General features: G+C 37.8%; 1 protein-coding gene across 1 annotated transcript; it reads left to right on the top strand.

Moving 5' to 3' along the window:
- Positions 1-668: 668 nt before the first annotated feature.
- Positions 669-4661, top strand: ptgs2 (prostaglandin-endoperoxide synthase 2). The gene is given in 10 exon segments (NM_001172396.1): positions 669-816; positions 920-1036; positions 1143-1286; positions 1411-1554; positions 1771-1952; positions 2050-2133; positions 2222-2468; positions 2683-2969; positions 3052-3199; positions 3582-4661. Coding segments are annotated over 10 exon segments (1824 nt in total). The 5' UTR covers positions 669-755; the 3' UTR covers positions 3992-4661.
- The last annotated feature ends 7939 nt before the right edge of the window (positions 4662-12600 follow it).

Here is a 12600-nt window from a genome sequence, read left to right as displayed (position 1 = left end):
GTCTTTAGCCAGGGGATAATTTAGTATCCTGATTTCAATCCTGAATTTGACTTAAAAAATGTATTTTCAAATGAATGCAACCGCAGAAGTAATTCATATTTTAATTTTATTTGTTTATTATTATTTATTTAGAACGTGAAAAGTTATTATATTTTTTCATCATATTTTGGGTATAAATGTATAGATATTATAAATATGTATTTATGAATGCAAATTTAACCATAAAATTTAATGTATTTCAAATCCTTTTTGTGGAACAAATAGGGGGAAAACATTTATAGTTAATAAATGTAATTTTGTAGAGGAAAAATATTTATTAATCCGTTCTGACATGATAAACATCTCTTCTAGTCTGTGTTAGTGAAAATTAATGAAGAACTCTTCCTTAATAATCTGTTAATGACTTTAGGATTTACGGTTGAATAAACTCGGTGCCACTTTTTAATCAACATGAAATCTATCGTAAAAAAGAACAAACCAGTCACGGAGATGACGGATTATGGATTGCGAAAAATAAAATATTCCGGGGTTCGGAGGGATTACGGATCAAATCCTAAATTGGTGTGAGCGGGTTGGCCGGATGCTCTCCTTGTTTGCTAAACGGTCATTCATAAAACGATGACGTAACTACGTAACTATATAATTGCTGTGCCGAGGAAGCTTGCTCGTTTTCACTCTGAAACACTTGACGTTGGAGGACGGGAGCAAGAGAAGGAAAAAGGAAAACCTTCGAGCAAAAGATCAAACTCAGGAGCATGAACTCACTTAGAGCTGTGCTTCTTCTCTTGGCTTTGGGCGCTTCAGTCTGTGAAGGAGGTAAGAAGATGAGACTTAGAACAGAAACTCCAAGTTTCGCCTGAGCTGGTTTATGACATTTTCATTCGGTTTAGGTTAGAGAAGTAATCATTGTGTTCTATAGGTAATCCGTGTTGCTCATGGCCTTGCCAGAACAGAGGTGTGTGCACAAGTTTGGGTTCAGACAGTTATGAGTGTGACTGCACCCGCACTGGATATTATGGGCAAAACTGCTCAACGCGTAAGTATTTCAACTCTTACAATTTATTTTCAGTTCAAGTTTTAAAAGGCCTTTACGGTTGGGACTTAAAGAATTAATTGAACTTCTGTTTCTTCAACCTTTACAGCTGAATTCTTTACCTGGATTAAAATGACCCTGAAGCCCACCCCTAATACTGTACACTACATTCTCACACACTTTAAGGGTTTCTGGAACATTGTCAACAGCATCTCCTTTCTCAGAGATGCCATCATGAGTTATGTGCTGACATGTAAGTTGTCCAATTTACAAAAAAAAAAAAAAAAAAGAGAGAGAGAGAGGTGAAAATGTTTGCATCTCAAAAACTTACAGTTACGTTTTATTAAAAAAAATGTTTTTTTTTCTTCCATCTTCAGCTCGATCACACATGATTGATAGCCCCCCTACTTACAATGCTGATTATGGATACAAAAGCTGGGAAGCCTATTCCAACCTGTCTTACTACACCCGTACCTTACCCCCAGTGCCAGAGGACTGCCCTACCCCTATGGGAGTAAAAGGTGCGTATACTTTGTACTTCAGGAGAACCAGTTTTCTCAGATTCTTAAATGTTACACACAAACATTCGGGTCTAATTACATTGCTGGCAGAGCCACATGATATTTCTGCTCAGAAAGACCTGTCCTAACAAGTTTAAAAACCACAGTTTGTGCATTTTCACTCAAGTATAAATTGTCTTCCATTAAAGTAGCTATGTTTTTTGTTCATGTCTGTAGGAAAAAAAGAGCTCCCCAATGCTAAGGAGTTGACTGAGAAGCTCTTGATGAGAAGAAAGTTCATACCAGACCCCCAGGGCACCAGCCTCATGTTTGCCTTCTTTGCACAGCACTTTACCCACCAGTTCTTTAAATCTGATATGAAAAATGGACCTGCTTTTACTGTGGCTCAAGGTCATGGGGTAAGTACAGCAGATTTCTATGTAAATTAGACAAAATATTATATAAGAAGGATTTTTCTAAAGGGTAAAGGTGTAACTGAGTGATTTGTGCTCTCAGGTGGATCTCAGCCACATCTATGGAGGCAACCTGGCGAGGCAGCATAAACTCAGACTCTTCAAGGATGGCAAGCTTAAATATCAGGTATGTGAGGAGAAAGAGGAAGTTCCTTCAGGTAATTATTCCAATGCGTGTCTCACACCTGCTTTTGCTTTTTCTTCGGTAACTGCAGATACTAAATGGAGAGGTGTATCCCCCAACTGTTAAGGAAGTAGGTGTTGAAATGCACTACCCGCCTCATGTCCAGGAGTCTCAGCGCTTCGCTGTCGGCCACGAGGCGTTCGGCCTGGTCCCCGGCCTCATGATGTATGCCACCATCTGGCTCCGTGAACATAACCGAGTGTGTGATGTTTTGAAGGAGGTCCACCCCTACTGGGATGATGAAAGACTTTTCCAGACTGCACGGCTCATTCTTATCGGTGAGTTTAAAGAGATCTCAAAAGATGTTCCCCTTGATATGGTTTGGAAAGCCAAGATAAAGTTAGTGGGAAGTTTTTAATTGAGGAAGTTCTGATATATAAATATATTTTTTTGGAAAACCCTAACCCCTGTCACAATATATGGAGTTCCAACCCAATGGATTTAGTTGCCTATTTTTTCCACATCAACTGATTTTACCATTTTACTTTTTAGGTGAGACCATCAAAATTGTGATTGAGGACTACGTGCAGCACCTGAGTGGCTACAACTTCAAGCTGAAATTTGATCCGGAGCTTCTCTTCAATCAACGCTTCCAGTACCAAAACCGCATCTCATCCGAGTTCAACACACTCTACCACTGGCACCCACTGATGCCCGATAGTTTCCACATCGAGGAAAAAGAGTATAGCTATAAGGAATTTGTCTTCAATACCTCAGTGCTGACTGAGCATGGCATCAACAAACTGGTGGAGTCCTTCAGTCATCAGATATCTGGACGGGTAAGAAATAAATCTGTTGTTGTAGCATTAGCTGGATTCAACAAACACGCTCTATAACTCTGCTCTTTGTTATATTTCACAGGTTGCTGGTGGTCGTAACGTCCCAGGACCCATCTTGTACGTGGCCATAAAGTCCATAGAGACCAGCAGACAAATGCGTTACCAGTCACTCAATGAATACAGAAAGCGTTTCAACATGAAGCCCTATGCGTCTTTTGAGGACATGACAGGTGAGACAAAGTCAGAAACTCACAAGATCTAATAGTAACAGGGGAAAAAAGCTTGAAGCAATTGAATTATGTTAAAGAGGTTGCTTCAGCTCTCACGGAAGTATTGAAAACTTCCTCAGAAGCTACCTTTCACATCTTGTGTGGTAGTTTACTTATCATTCAGGAAACACATTCCCCTGCTGCTTTGTAGGTTAAATATTTATTTCTGCGTCAAGAGCCAAATGTTCGTTCCGACTTGGCTTGGAGTAGGAAGGTTTTTTTTTTTTATCATAAACAGGAAGAGAGGAAAGATATTCAGCTTGAAAAGGAAAAATAATTCCAAGCTGTTATAAAAGTCACCTTTACTAACATATCTTTTGCATTTCTTTCTATTGCCTTTTAGGAGAGAAAGAAATGGCTGTGGTGCTGGAAGAAATGTACGGACACATTGATGCTGTGGAACTCTACACAGGACTACTGGTTGAGAAACCCCGCCACAACGGCATCTTCGGGGAGACGATGGTGGAGATGGGAGCCCCTTACTCACTTAAAGGTTTAATGGGGAATGCCATTTGCTCTCCGGAATACTGGAAGCCCAGTACTTTTGGAGGCAGCGTAGGCTTCGACATTGTTAACACGGCTTCTTTGCAGAAGCTCGTTTGTGACAATGTCAGGGGTCCTTGTCCTCTGGCATCCTTACGTGTACCTGATGTGAAAGAGACGGGATCCTCGGTTATCAACAGTTCTTCAAGCTCTCGCCTAGCAGATGTCAACCCCGCTGTCTTTCTGAAGGAAAGGACTACTGAACTATAAATACAGCTTCTTAAAATAGATTACAATATTTATTTATTTTCCTATTTATTTTGTATTTATTGTGCTTTTTATTTATATAGAATAATTTAAAAGCTTGAAAATATTTCAAAAAAAGTTAATATTTTTATGAAAATTTGTAGAGATATGTGATACTTGTTCAAATATGCTAAAACATCTTTTGTCATTCCTTTCTTTAACTATTATTGCTCTTAATGAGGGAAAGGCTGGCTTGGAGTTTAGGTAGTTAACTAACTGGAGTTTGATACTTGAATCTTAGTTTACCCACTTTGCTTCCCTGCATGGGTTGCTACATTTTCATTTATGTTCAATGGGGGTTTACCCATGACGCATTGAAAATTTGTGAAATCTGTGAAAGAATAAAAGTTTTTTTTTTACATTGACCAACACTGACTGTTTATATGTAACTTACATTAAGAGGCCTCTTCAACTTCAGTATTTCTTGATACCCTTTCCTTTGAGTCTGTGGTTGCTGACAGAAACAATCTTAATTGCAGGTTGACATAATTCAGTTTTCTCCTAGGAGGAATTTTGTCTGATGGGAGAGGTAAAACCTGAATGAACATCAGTATTGTTAATAAAATGGAAATAAAATTGTAATTATTTTCAATTTGACATTTTGCTTTCAAATAAATGTCTTTTTTTAATCTGGTAAAGAAATTGCATTTTTTTTTCCATCACGGCACCTTATGTTACACACATGCAGAGTAAAACCAGAATTCACTTGTTCCTGCTTATGATTGTACATTAAAATCATAACATTTTCCCTCATCAAAAGGGGGTAAAAAGGTCCTGGTTTGAATCTTGACTGGAGCAGATAGGTCACTTAATAACAGCTCAGCGTCAGCTCACCTCACTATGTTAAAAGGAAAAATTACCGGTCTTTTGGTTCAAAATAATCAAGCAAAATGATTAACATTGATCAATAACATTGAATATGCCATTATCTGCTGTTGGTTTGTCAACAATGAGCCTATACCCCAGTGGCCCTGAAGTGCCAGTTACACCTACAAATCGCTCAACACAGAAACATATTAGATTAAAAAAAAAATCATTTCAGCAAACGAAAGTAATGTCAAGAAATGAAAATGTTAAATAATGAAACAAAAGAAGTAACCCCAAAATGTAAGTTATAGGAGACAACGCTGATTGGATAATGACTTTTGTTAATCATTTCAACTGAAAGTTATTCAGCATAAAGTGATACTGGATATACTCCATACTATACTGTTGAAGAGTCATTACTTTGTTTTTAGGCATGTTTTGAAGTATTAAAGTGCAAGCAACACACAGCAATAGGAGGAAGCAACTGTTAAATAATCAAAGTTTAAAAAATCTGTTCAATCTCTACAATATAAAAAAGTCTGACATTTCTTTTTTGTGTATAAGAATAGAATAATAAAATGTAAGATGCCAAAATGTTTACATCTGATACTTGATTTTCCTGAATGCTTTTCTCACTTTTCTTCAAATGTACTTGAAATTCAAATAATATTCAATAAATATTCACATAATATCGTTCACATTATAATCACCAGTCTGAATGTTGAGACTTTCTTTGGATCTGTGGTTCTTTGCAAAACTGGCATAAGTGAAGAAAAAAGGCAGGGGGGGGGGCAGAAATAAAAAAGGCAGATTTCTAATTGATTCCAGTCAGGTTGAATGATGTAAAGCATTGTTCTTGTCTTCGTGATCTCAACAACGACATAAGCATTAATCACTCAGCCAGGAAAGCTTCTAACGCTCTAAAAGTGTAAATCTATGTACTCCAACATGTGTTTTATCCTTACATGCCTTAGCAAAACATTTTAAAGACAAAGCCAGCCAAGTAGACACAAATGACTTTTAAACATGCATTAAAAATGTTACTTGGAAGCAATTTTCTTCTAACTAACATTCCTTTCTTAATTCATGTGATATTTTTGTGTCTACTCAAGATGAGGTGTTTCAGATGGGACATGTAGACACTTGTTCTTGCAGGTTTGCGTGCCATGAAGCAGCACTGCCTTGCTGAAGGATGCATAAGGCATGGCAAAGCAGGTCTTTTTGTTCATGTTTATGGGTACACTTGTCAATAAAATGAAACTTTTTTCTGGTCAATAAACCCACAAAGAGGGTTATTTGTTTCATTATGCCACTCCAACATATTAAGAGAACTGCTGTATCTTTAACACTTTGTGTTGGTTTTAGGGAAGTGACAAGCAACATCATGCATAACTTGTGGCATTGTGTATACTTCAGTAAACTTGCCATCTGTTCAGTTTGCGGAAAGAATATCAGAGTTAATACATGATTTGGCTTTATGCAGAAGTGTACGGGAAACCCTGCCTCGGGATGGGAGAACTGCTAACGTGACGAGCAGCACCAAGAACCGAGTCAGATGGCCCAGGCATTGTCTCTTTCAAACACAAACATGGGAAGCCAGATTTTCCCATCTATTCACAGACTTCTCACAACTCCAGCCGAAATTGCGTTTAGTGTCTCCCCTCCCGCTGTTTGATGCCACTCAAGTCCCCACAGATGATTTGGAACATTGCTTTAATGAACTCCTGTGCTTCATTTATCCTCTCAATTGAACCTCATAGGCCAATTTTTTTTCCTCAAAAAACTTTTGTCCCATACTTCAAAAGACATAGGAAATCCCGTCAAAGAGACTTGGCAAATCGCAGAATGAAAATGACCTGATTGTCCAAGCATATCATTTATTAGTTCCTAGTTCCTCACTGTCAGATGCCAAGCGTGACTGTGATTATTCCATTGTGCATCAATGTGTGGCGCGCTGCAGACTCGGATCTGTAAGACTGAGCGGGGGAACAAATCTTGCTTTGTGTTGATGTAATGAGCCTGAACAGGTTGTGGGCCCTGGTGCGGGTGATCGCGAGGGCTCCCTGTGTTTTCCCTCTGACCGCTTCTGGACCTCTTTAGAACCAAACTCTCGCCAAGTCCAGAGTTACGTGACACCTAGCAGGTGGCCTTTATTGAAACTAACTTGTTGCTCAGCATGCGAAACACTGGATTACAAGAAAAATCTGTTTGAAAAGTTCTTTTGACTTTGTTGAGGCTCCTCTTCTTAAACTGGGACTTAAGCAGCTACAAATAATTTACAGTGAAACCTAAACGGCGGGGGTTCTGTTGGCTTGTATATACCAGTATGTTAACATCACACTGTTTCCATCAAATGTTCTGGAATCAAACGTAGAGTTTCCAAAAACAAAATGACGTGTTTTGAGGCTGGTGAGGTGACTGTGCTGCAAGAGAGTCAATGTCTATAAACAGTTTGGGCTTCTCTTGACATTTACACATTAGTAACATTTTTGTCATACGTCTAAGTTGGCTGAGGTCATGACGACAGCTTCTGCGGGTGAGTGCCTGAGGCTAATGACGTATTGGTTAAGTAAAATTCCCAATTGAAGTACTTCCTTTTAAAGTATTTTTTTCAAACAAGACTTATTTTGGGATTCATCTGATTTGTAAGCTTTACAATACAAACAATTTACTGTTGTATAAACTGTAAATGATATACAAAAATCAGTTTATTATTCAAAGATTAAATAAACACAAACAAAAAACATTTATGATTCTCCATTAAAGAGCGTGAACGTTTTTTTTAATTTATTTAATTGTTAGGATCAGAATATACAACCAAATAATAATAAAAAAAACCAAAGGGACCACAAGCTTTGTCAAATTTAGAACACCTCAAAAAGAATAGTTGGAAAGTGGGCGAATATGTGTTCTGGAGGCTGACAGTAAATATTTGTCTTGTCTGACCTTCACCATAAACACCAAATTCAATTTGAATCATTTACAGATGTTTCCTGACATCAGAAGAAATGGTCGTAACTGAATTATACAAGCCAGGTTCATAAAATTTCAAACTTCTCAGGTGGTATCTTTTTTATCTATACACGTCAGATTTTTGACAGATTTATTTGGCGTCTTTTTGCTTCTCAAAGACCCTTTATAGGCCAATTTATTGTGACCCTTGAGGAAATATATGTACAGTATTCCTTGGAAATGTAGACAAAGAAATAAGGGCCTGAAGGAGAACAACGAACAATGTAAACCAGTTATTCTGTTACTGGATTGATGTTTCTGACTGATAAAAATCCCTTTCAAGATAACTTTGAAACATGTTTTATCTTTTTGGATTTTATCTTGTTGGTGGACCTAGTGGTGGAAAAAAGAAAGGGGAATGGTTCTCTAAAGAGTCTTTGTTCTGTTTAAATAAAACCATCACAATATTTAAGATAGATTTATGAAACAACTCAAAAGTTGGAAATGTAAAACTACTTTGCCAGGTTTACATGACTTTTAAAGCATTTGTCTTGTGATTATTTTTCAATATTTGCATTTTATATTTTTAAAGTTTTCTTTTACTTTCTGAATTTGCTTCACTGTACACTCTTTGGCCTAATTTGTTCAGTTGGGGAACAAAATCTTTTTTTTTTTTTTCTTAAAGGATTTTTGGCAGTCAATTTCATCCAGAATTTTGTCAAACTAACTGGTTTCAGTCTTATTAAAAAAAAACAACTGACGTGCTTTTTCTCATAGGCGATAAAATATTTTCTGTTTCTCAACTTCTCCCTGAAATGCAAAAGTGACACTTAGATGATAGCTCATGTTTCTCATGTTAGTAATAGGGTGTAAAGGATTCCAGGTCATTGAGTGATGCGACTTGAACGTCTGCTGAAACCTATTCAGACGTTTCCTGTATTTGGTAATCCAGTTTTGGCACCTGTCCGTTTTACTCAGGTAACAGATGTTCAGGTATTTTTGATCAATTTATTTGGAAAACCGACAGCCTGTTTGGTTTAAAATGCTCTAAATAATGAAAAAAAAGCAAGGTAAATAAATTGCCAATTTTCTAAATAGTTGCAGTAATTGGATTTGTAGCCAGGTAATCTTAATATCTGTCAACAGCTTGACCATCTTTCATGTTTTTTCTTTGAGCAAAAGAGAAGAAATTAAACATCCCATCAATCTTGGCCTTACTGTGGTAATGAAGTGACGTGTTTGCCTTTGTTTGGAAGCCCAGGGAATCAGATCCCACACGGATGCAAGATTTGGCAGGACAGCACCAGAACACCCAGAAAAGCACATTCACCAAAGCAAGCTTAATTGGTGTCCAGAATCTGCACGTAGCCCTGATGCTGCTTGATGTCAGTGTGTGTGAGTATTAATGTTAAGCTCCTTTTTCTCTTATTTTCATGCTTTAATAAATGCTGCCTGCATCAGGAATGTGTTAAGAGTCTGATGATAGATGGAAATGAGGTTAATTTGCTTTTCTGGACAATTATCTTTGGATTTTTTCCTGTTGTTGGTTCAAAAAAACTGTAGATGTTCCCCTTTTGTCTCGGGGTTGTGATGTTTTTCAACATAAAATGTTCTCTGTGGGACATTTTCTTAGTCAGTGCTTGCTCAAATGTTCTAACTACTCCCTTTCACTTGGGTGCATTTTTGACAACATTCTGGAACAGAAAAGCTTGAAGCCTGTCAACATTTATAAATGAAAAATTACATAAAAAAACAAAAAAAAGAAAAAATGTAATAATGTGATCAAAGTCAACATCCCACCTACTTAACCCTCCTATTCAATGACTCTGTTTAGCAAGTCCTTAAACACTTTTATTTTCCATTAGTGACCACTTCTAAGTCACCAAAGCGGTCATCCTTGGAAATGCAAGGTCATCCTAGCATTTCCTTCTGATGATACTGAAGTGTTTTACTATTGCAAAAGAAAATGAAACAAGTCCAGGTATTCAAGAGAACTTAAAATGAGTCGTAGAAAACCAAGAGGAGATGAGCTAACTATCAGAGAATGACATTTGTCTGTTCAGGCATGTTTTCCCATCAGCTAGGCGGCTCCATTGGGTGTAGGCCTATAGAGTTCCTCCATTTGAAAAGGCTGGTGGACTGATGCCCGAAACTTATCACATATTTCAGTTTTAAACACAGCGCAGAATTCCCAAAATATTACTTATTTAAACAGTCATTAAGTTGACAAACCAGTTGGCATTGGCATCATACACAGAAACAAAAAAAAGCAATGCATAGGCAATGCAATGTTAAAGGGCCTATGTAATTCTTTTCTTAAGCCTTTCAGAGTAAACTACATGCACATATAAGATAATATATTACCCTTGGCACACTAAAGAACGATTTTTTAAATGAAGAATGAGTTACTTTCGCAGCTTATTTTTCTACCCAGAAGTAAGTCGACTCGATCTCTTAGTCACCACTTTTCGCTCCTTGTGGGTGCCAACCATTGCATCATGTCGACCTAGAGTCTGCCTCAGCAGTATCGACGAAAACATACAACATCCAAACTTTTACAAAGGTGGATGTGCACATTGTGTATATAAAATGAAAGCGTTTTGCTGATTACCACCAGCCCTGCAGAAAAAGTGGGTGTTTGCGTTAACCTGGGGTGGGGGGGTGGGGGGGGCAGTGCTGGCATCACAGAGTATTTCTGGAAAGGGCTGTTCCTCACTTTCATGCGTATGAATTTGAGAACCCACTCGCTTTTGTGGATTGGGAGGGGCTGGTGCTCAGAGCGCAGTTTTATAGTGGAATCCTTATTTGTGCAAGAATGGAGCAAAAAACCACTTTGGGGTTGTTTTTTTGTGAGGAAAGCACAATAAATTACACTTAAAAGCTCGAACAGTTGATTTTAAATGATATAGGCCCTGCACAAGCATGAAAAACATATTTTCCTCTAAAGACCTCTGTTTTTTATAATGTGTGCATATGCAACATACGTAGGCTAGGGTCAATAAAAATAGTTTTATTGGAAAATGATCAATACATGCATGTACACTAAATTATTTACATAGGGGAATGTAAATATGTTGGAGAAGGTGTATTTTAAAAATTGTAATATCATATCAACCATCTCCAGCTTGAAGCAAAAGGCATAAACTTTGTATCTTAGTTCCTAAAATTGCAAATAAAGGACATTGTTTCCACAATATCACTATCTAAAAAGGGAAGAGACTAACCATGGACGTGCTGGAGCAAAATGTGTTTTCAAAAGCTGAAATACTGAAATCTTTATGCTATGTTGAAGAAAAGAAAAGCAAACTAAAATATTAAACATATTAGCTTACATTTAGCATTTCAATAAATACAGTCAATTAACACAACAGGCAAGAAGTTAAAAACCAAAAAAACCATAAACAGTATGATCTTGTGACCAAACAAAGAGGAATTAAAGACATATGTTAAAAGTGATCAGCAGACAGGTAGAAAAATGTGGACCTCACGGTTGCTGATTTATGTATGTTAGCTCCTGTTGTCCACATGTAAACAGTGTAGGAGGACTGAAAACAAACCTTCTGGAAAATGTTTTAGATGGAATCCTGTTGCACAAACAGCCACTTGTGTGTGTTTATGCAATGGTAGGAAATGTTACATGTTGGAGACACAAATGGCATTTTCATCTTTGTTCTTTAATGTCAAAGCATGTGAAATGCTTAATCTAACTTTAAAATGCATGTGCAAACTCTACTCTGCTCTGAACTAAGTATTTTTTTAATTCATGCATCTCCATCAAGATGACTGTCAGAAGTCAGAACTCTGTCTCCCCCTCTGGTCACCTCCGGGAACCATCTCCGTAGTACTGAAAGCACTTCATCTTCCATCAACCCCAGCCTGCGCTTCCTGGATGCCACACACCTGAATCTCATTCACTCAATCAATCAGTCTACTTAAACACTGCACTGAGCCACAGTCAGTGTGAACTATTGTTTGTGATATTCTGTCTTCCTTACTGAGTGGAACAGGTAGGGATGGGAATAGAAGCCCCATGAAGCCTCATTGGGGTTCATGTAATTGTGCCGGGAAAATGAACCACCCAGTCAGGGCTTTGAAACCACACAGAACAGCAGCATCTGGTGGCGGACTGGATGTATATCTACATATGTTTCAACTAAGCTCCTTGTAACACTTCAATGTGGAAATGATGATGAAAAAACATAAAACAAAACAATGTTGTTAATGAAAACGTGAAACAATTCCACATGTGACGTTTTCTGTGAGAGGTGCTTGACACAGCAAAATACACATCACATGAAGAAAATAAACGCAAAGCAAAAAAATATACCGTTTATATTGTAAAACACCAGTCTTGAACTCAGGGTGTAATCCCCACTGACTGTTCCACTGCGCTATCTTTACTGATACCAATTTGCCTTGCCATTATACATTCATTTAAGTATTTTATTTATACACAATGTTCATAGTGTAATGTTTTATTAGGAGAAATCGAGTTGAAACGATCCTGAGCCACAGTACATTTTTTAACAGGAAGTATGGTAAAGTGCAATGAACAGACGCTGATTCCAATCTTGGGGAAACAATAAAACTGCCCGGGAAACGTTCGGGATTCATTTTGTATTTCTAGAGAATAGCGCACCCAACTTTTCAAAACACGTGACATCTGAACCGTGGTTCGACAAAACGATGCATTTGGCGCGTCACAATCCACGTGATCTGCGGTAATTGACACTCGCCCCGAAACATTGTACCGAAACACTCTGTTTCATGAAGGTGAAACGCGCGCCGAAGCGTCGTGTCAAATGGGCCATCCC

This window comes from Oryzias latipes, chromosome 4 (genome assembly GCF_002234675.1).
Source record: "Oryzias latipes chromosome 4, ASM223467v1".
NCBI lineage: Eukaryota > Metazoa > Chordata > Actinopteri > Beloniformes > Adrianichthyidae > Oryzias > Oryzias latipes.
The sequence above is the reverse complement of the archived record's forward strand: the minus strand, read 5'-3'. Positions and strand labels throughout refer to the sequence as shown.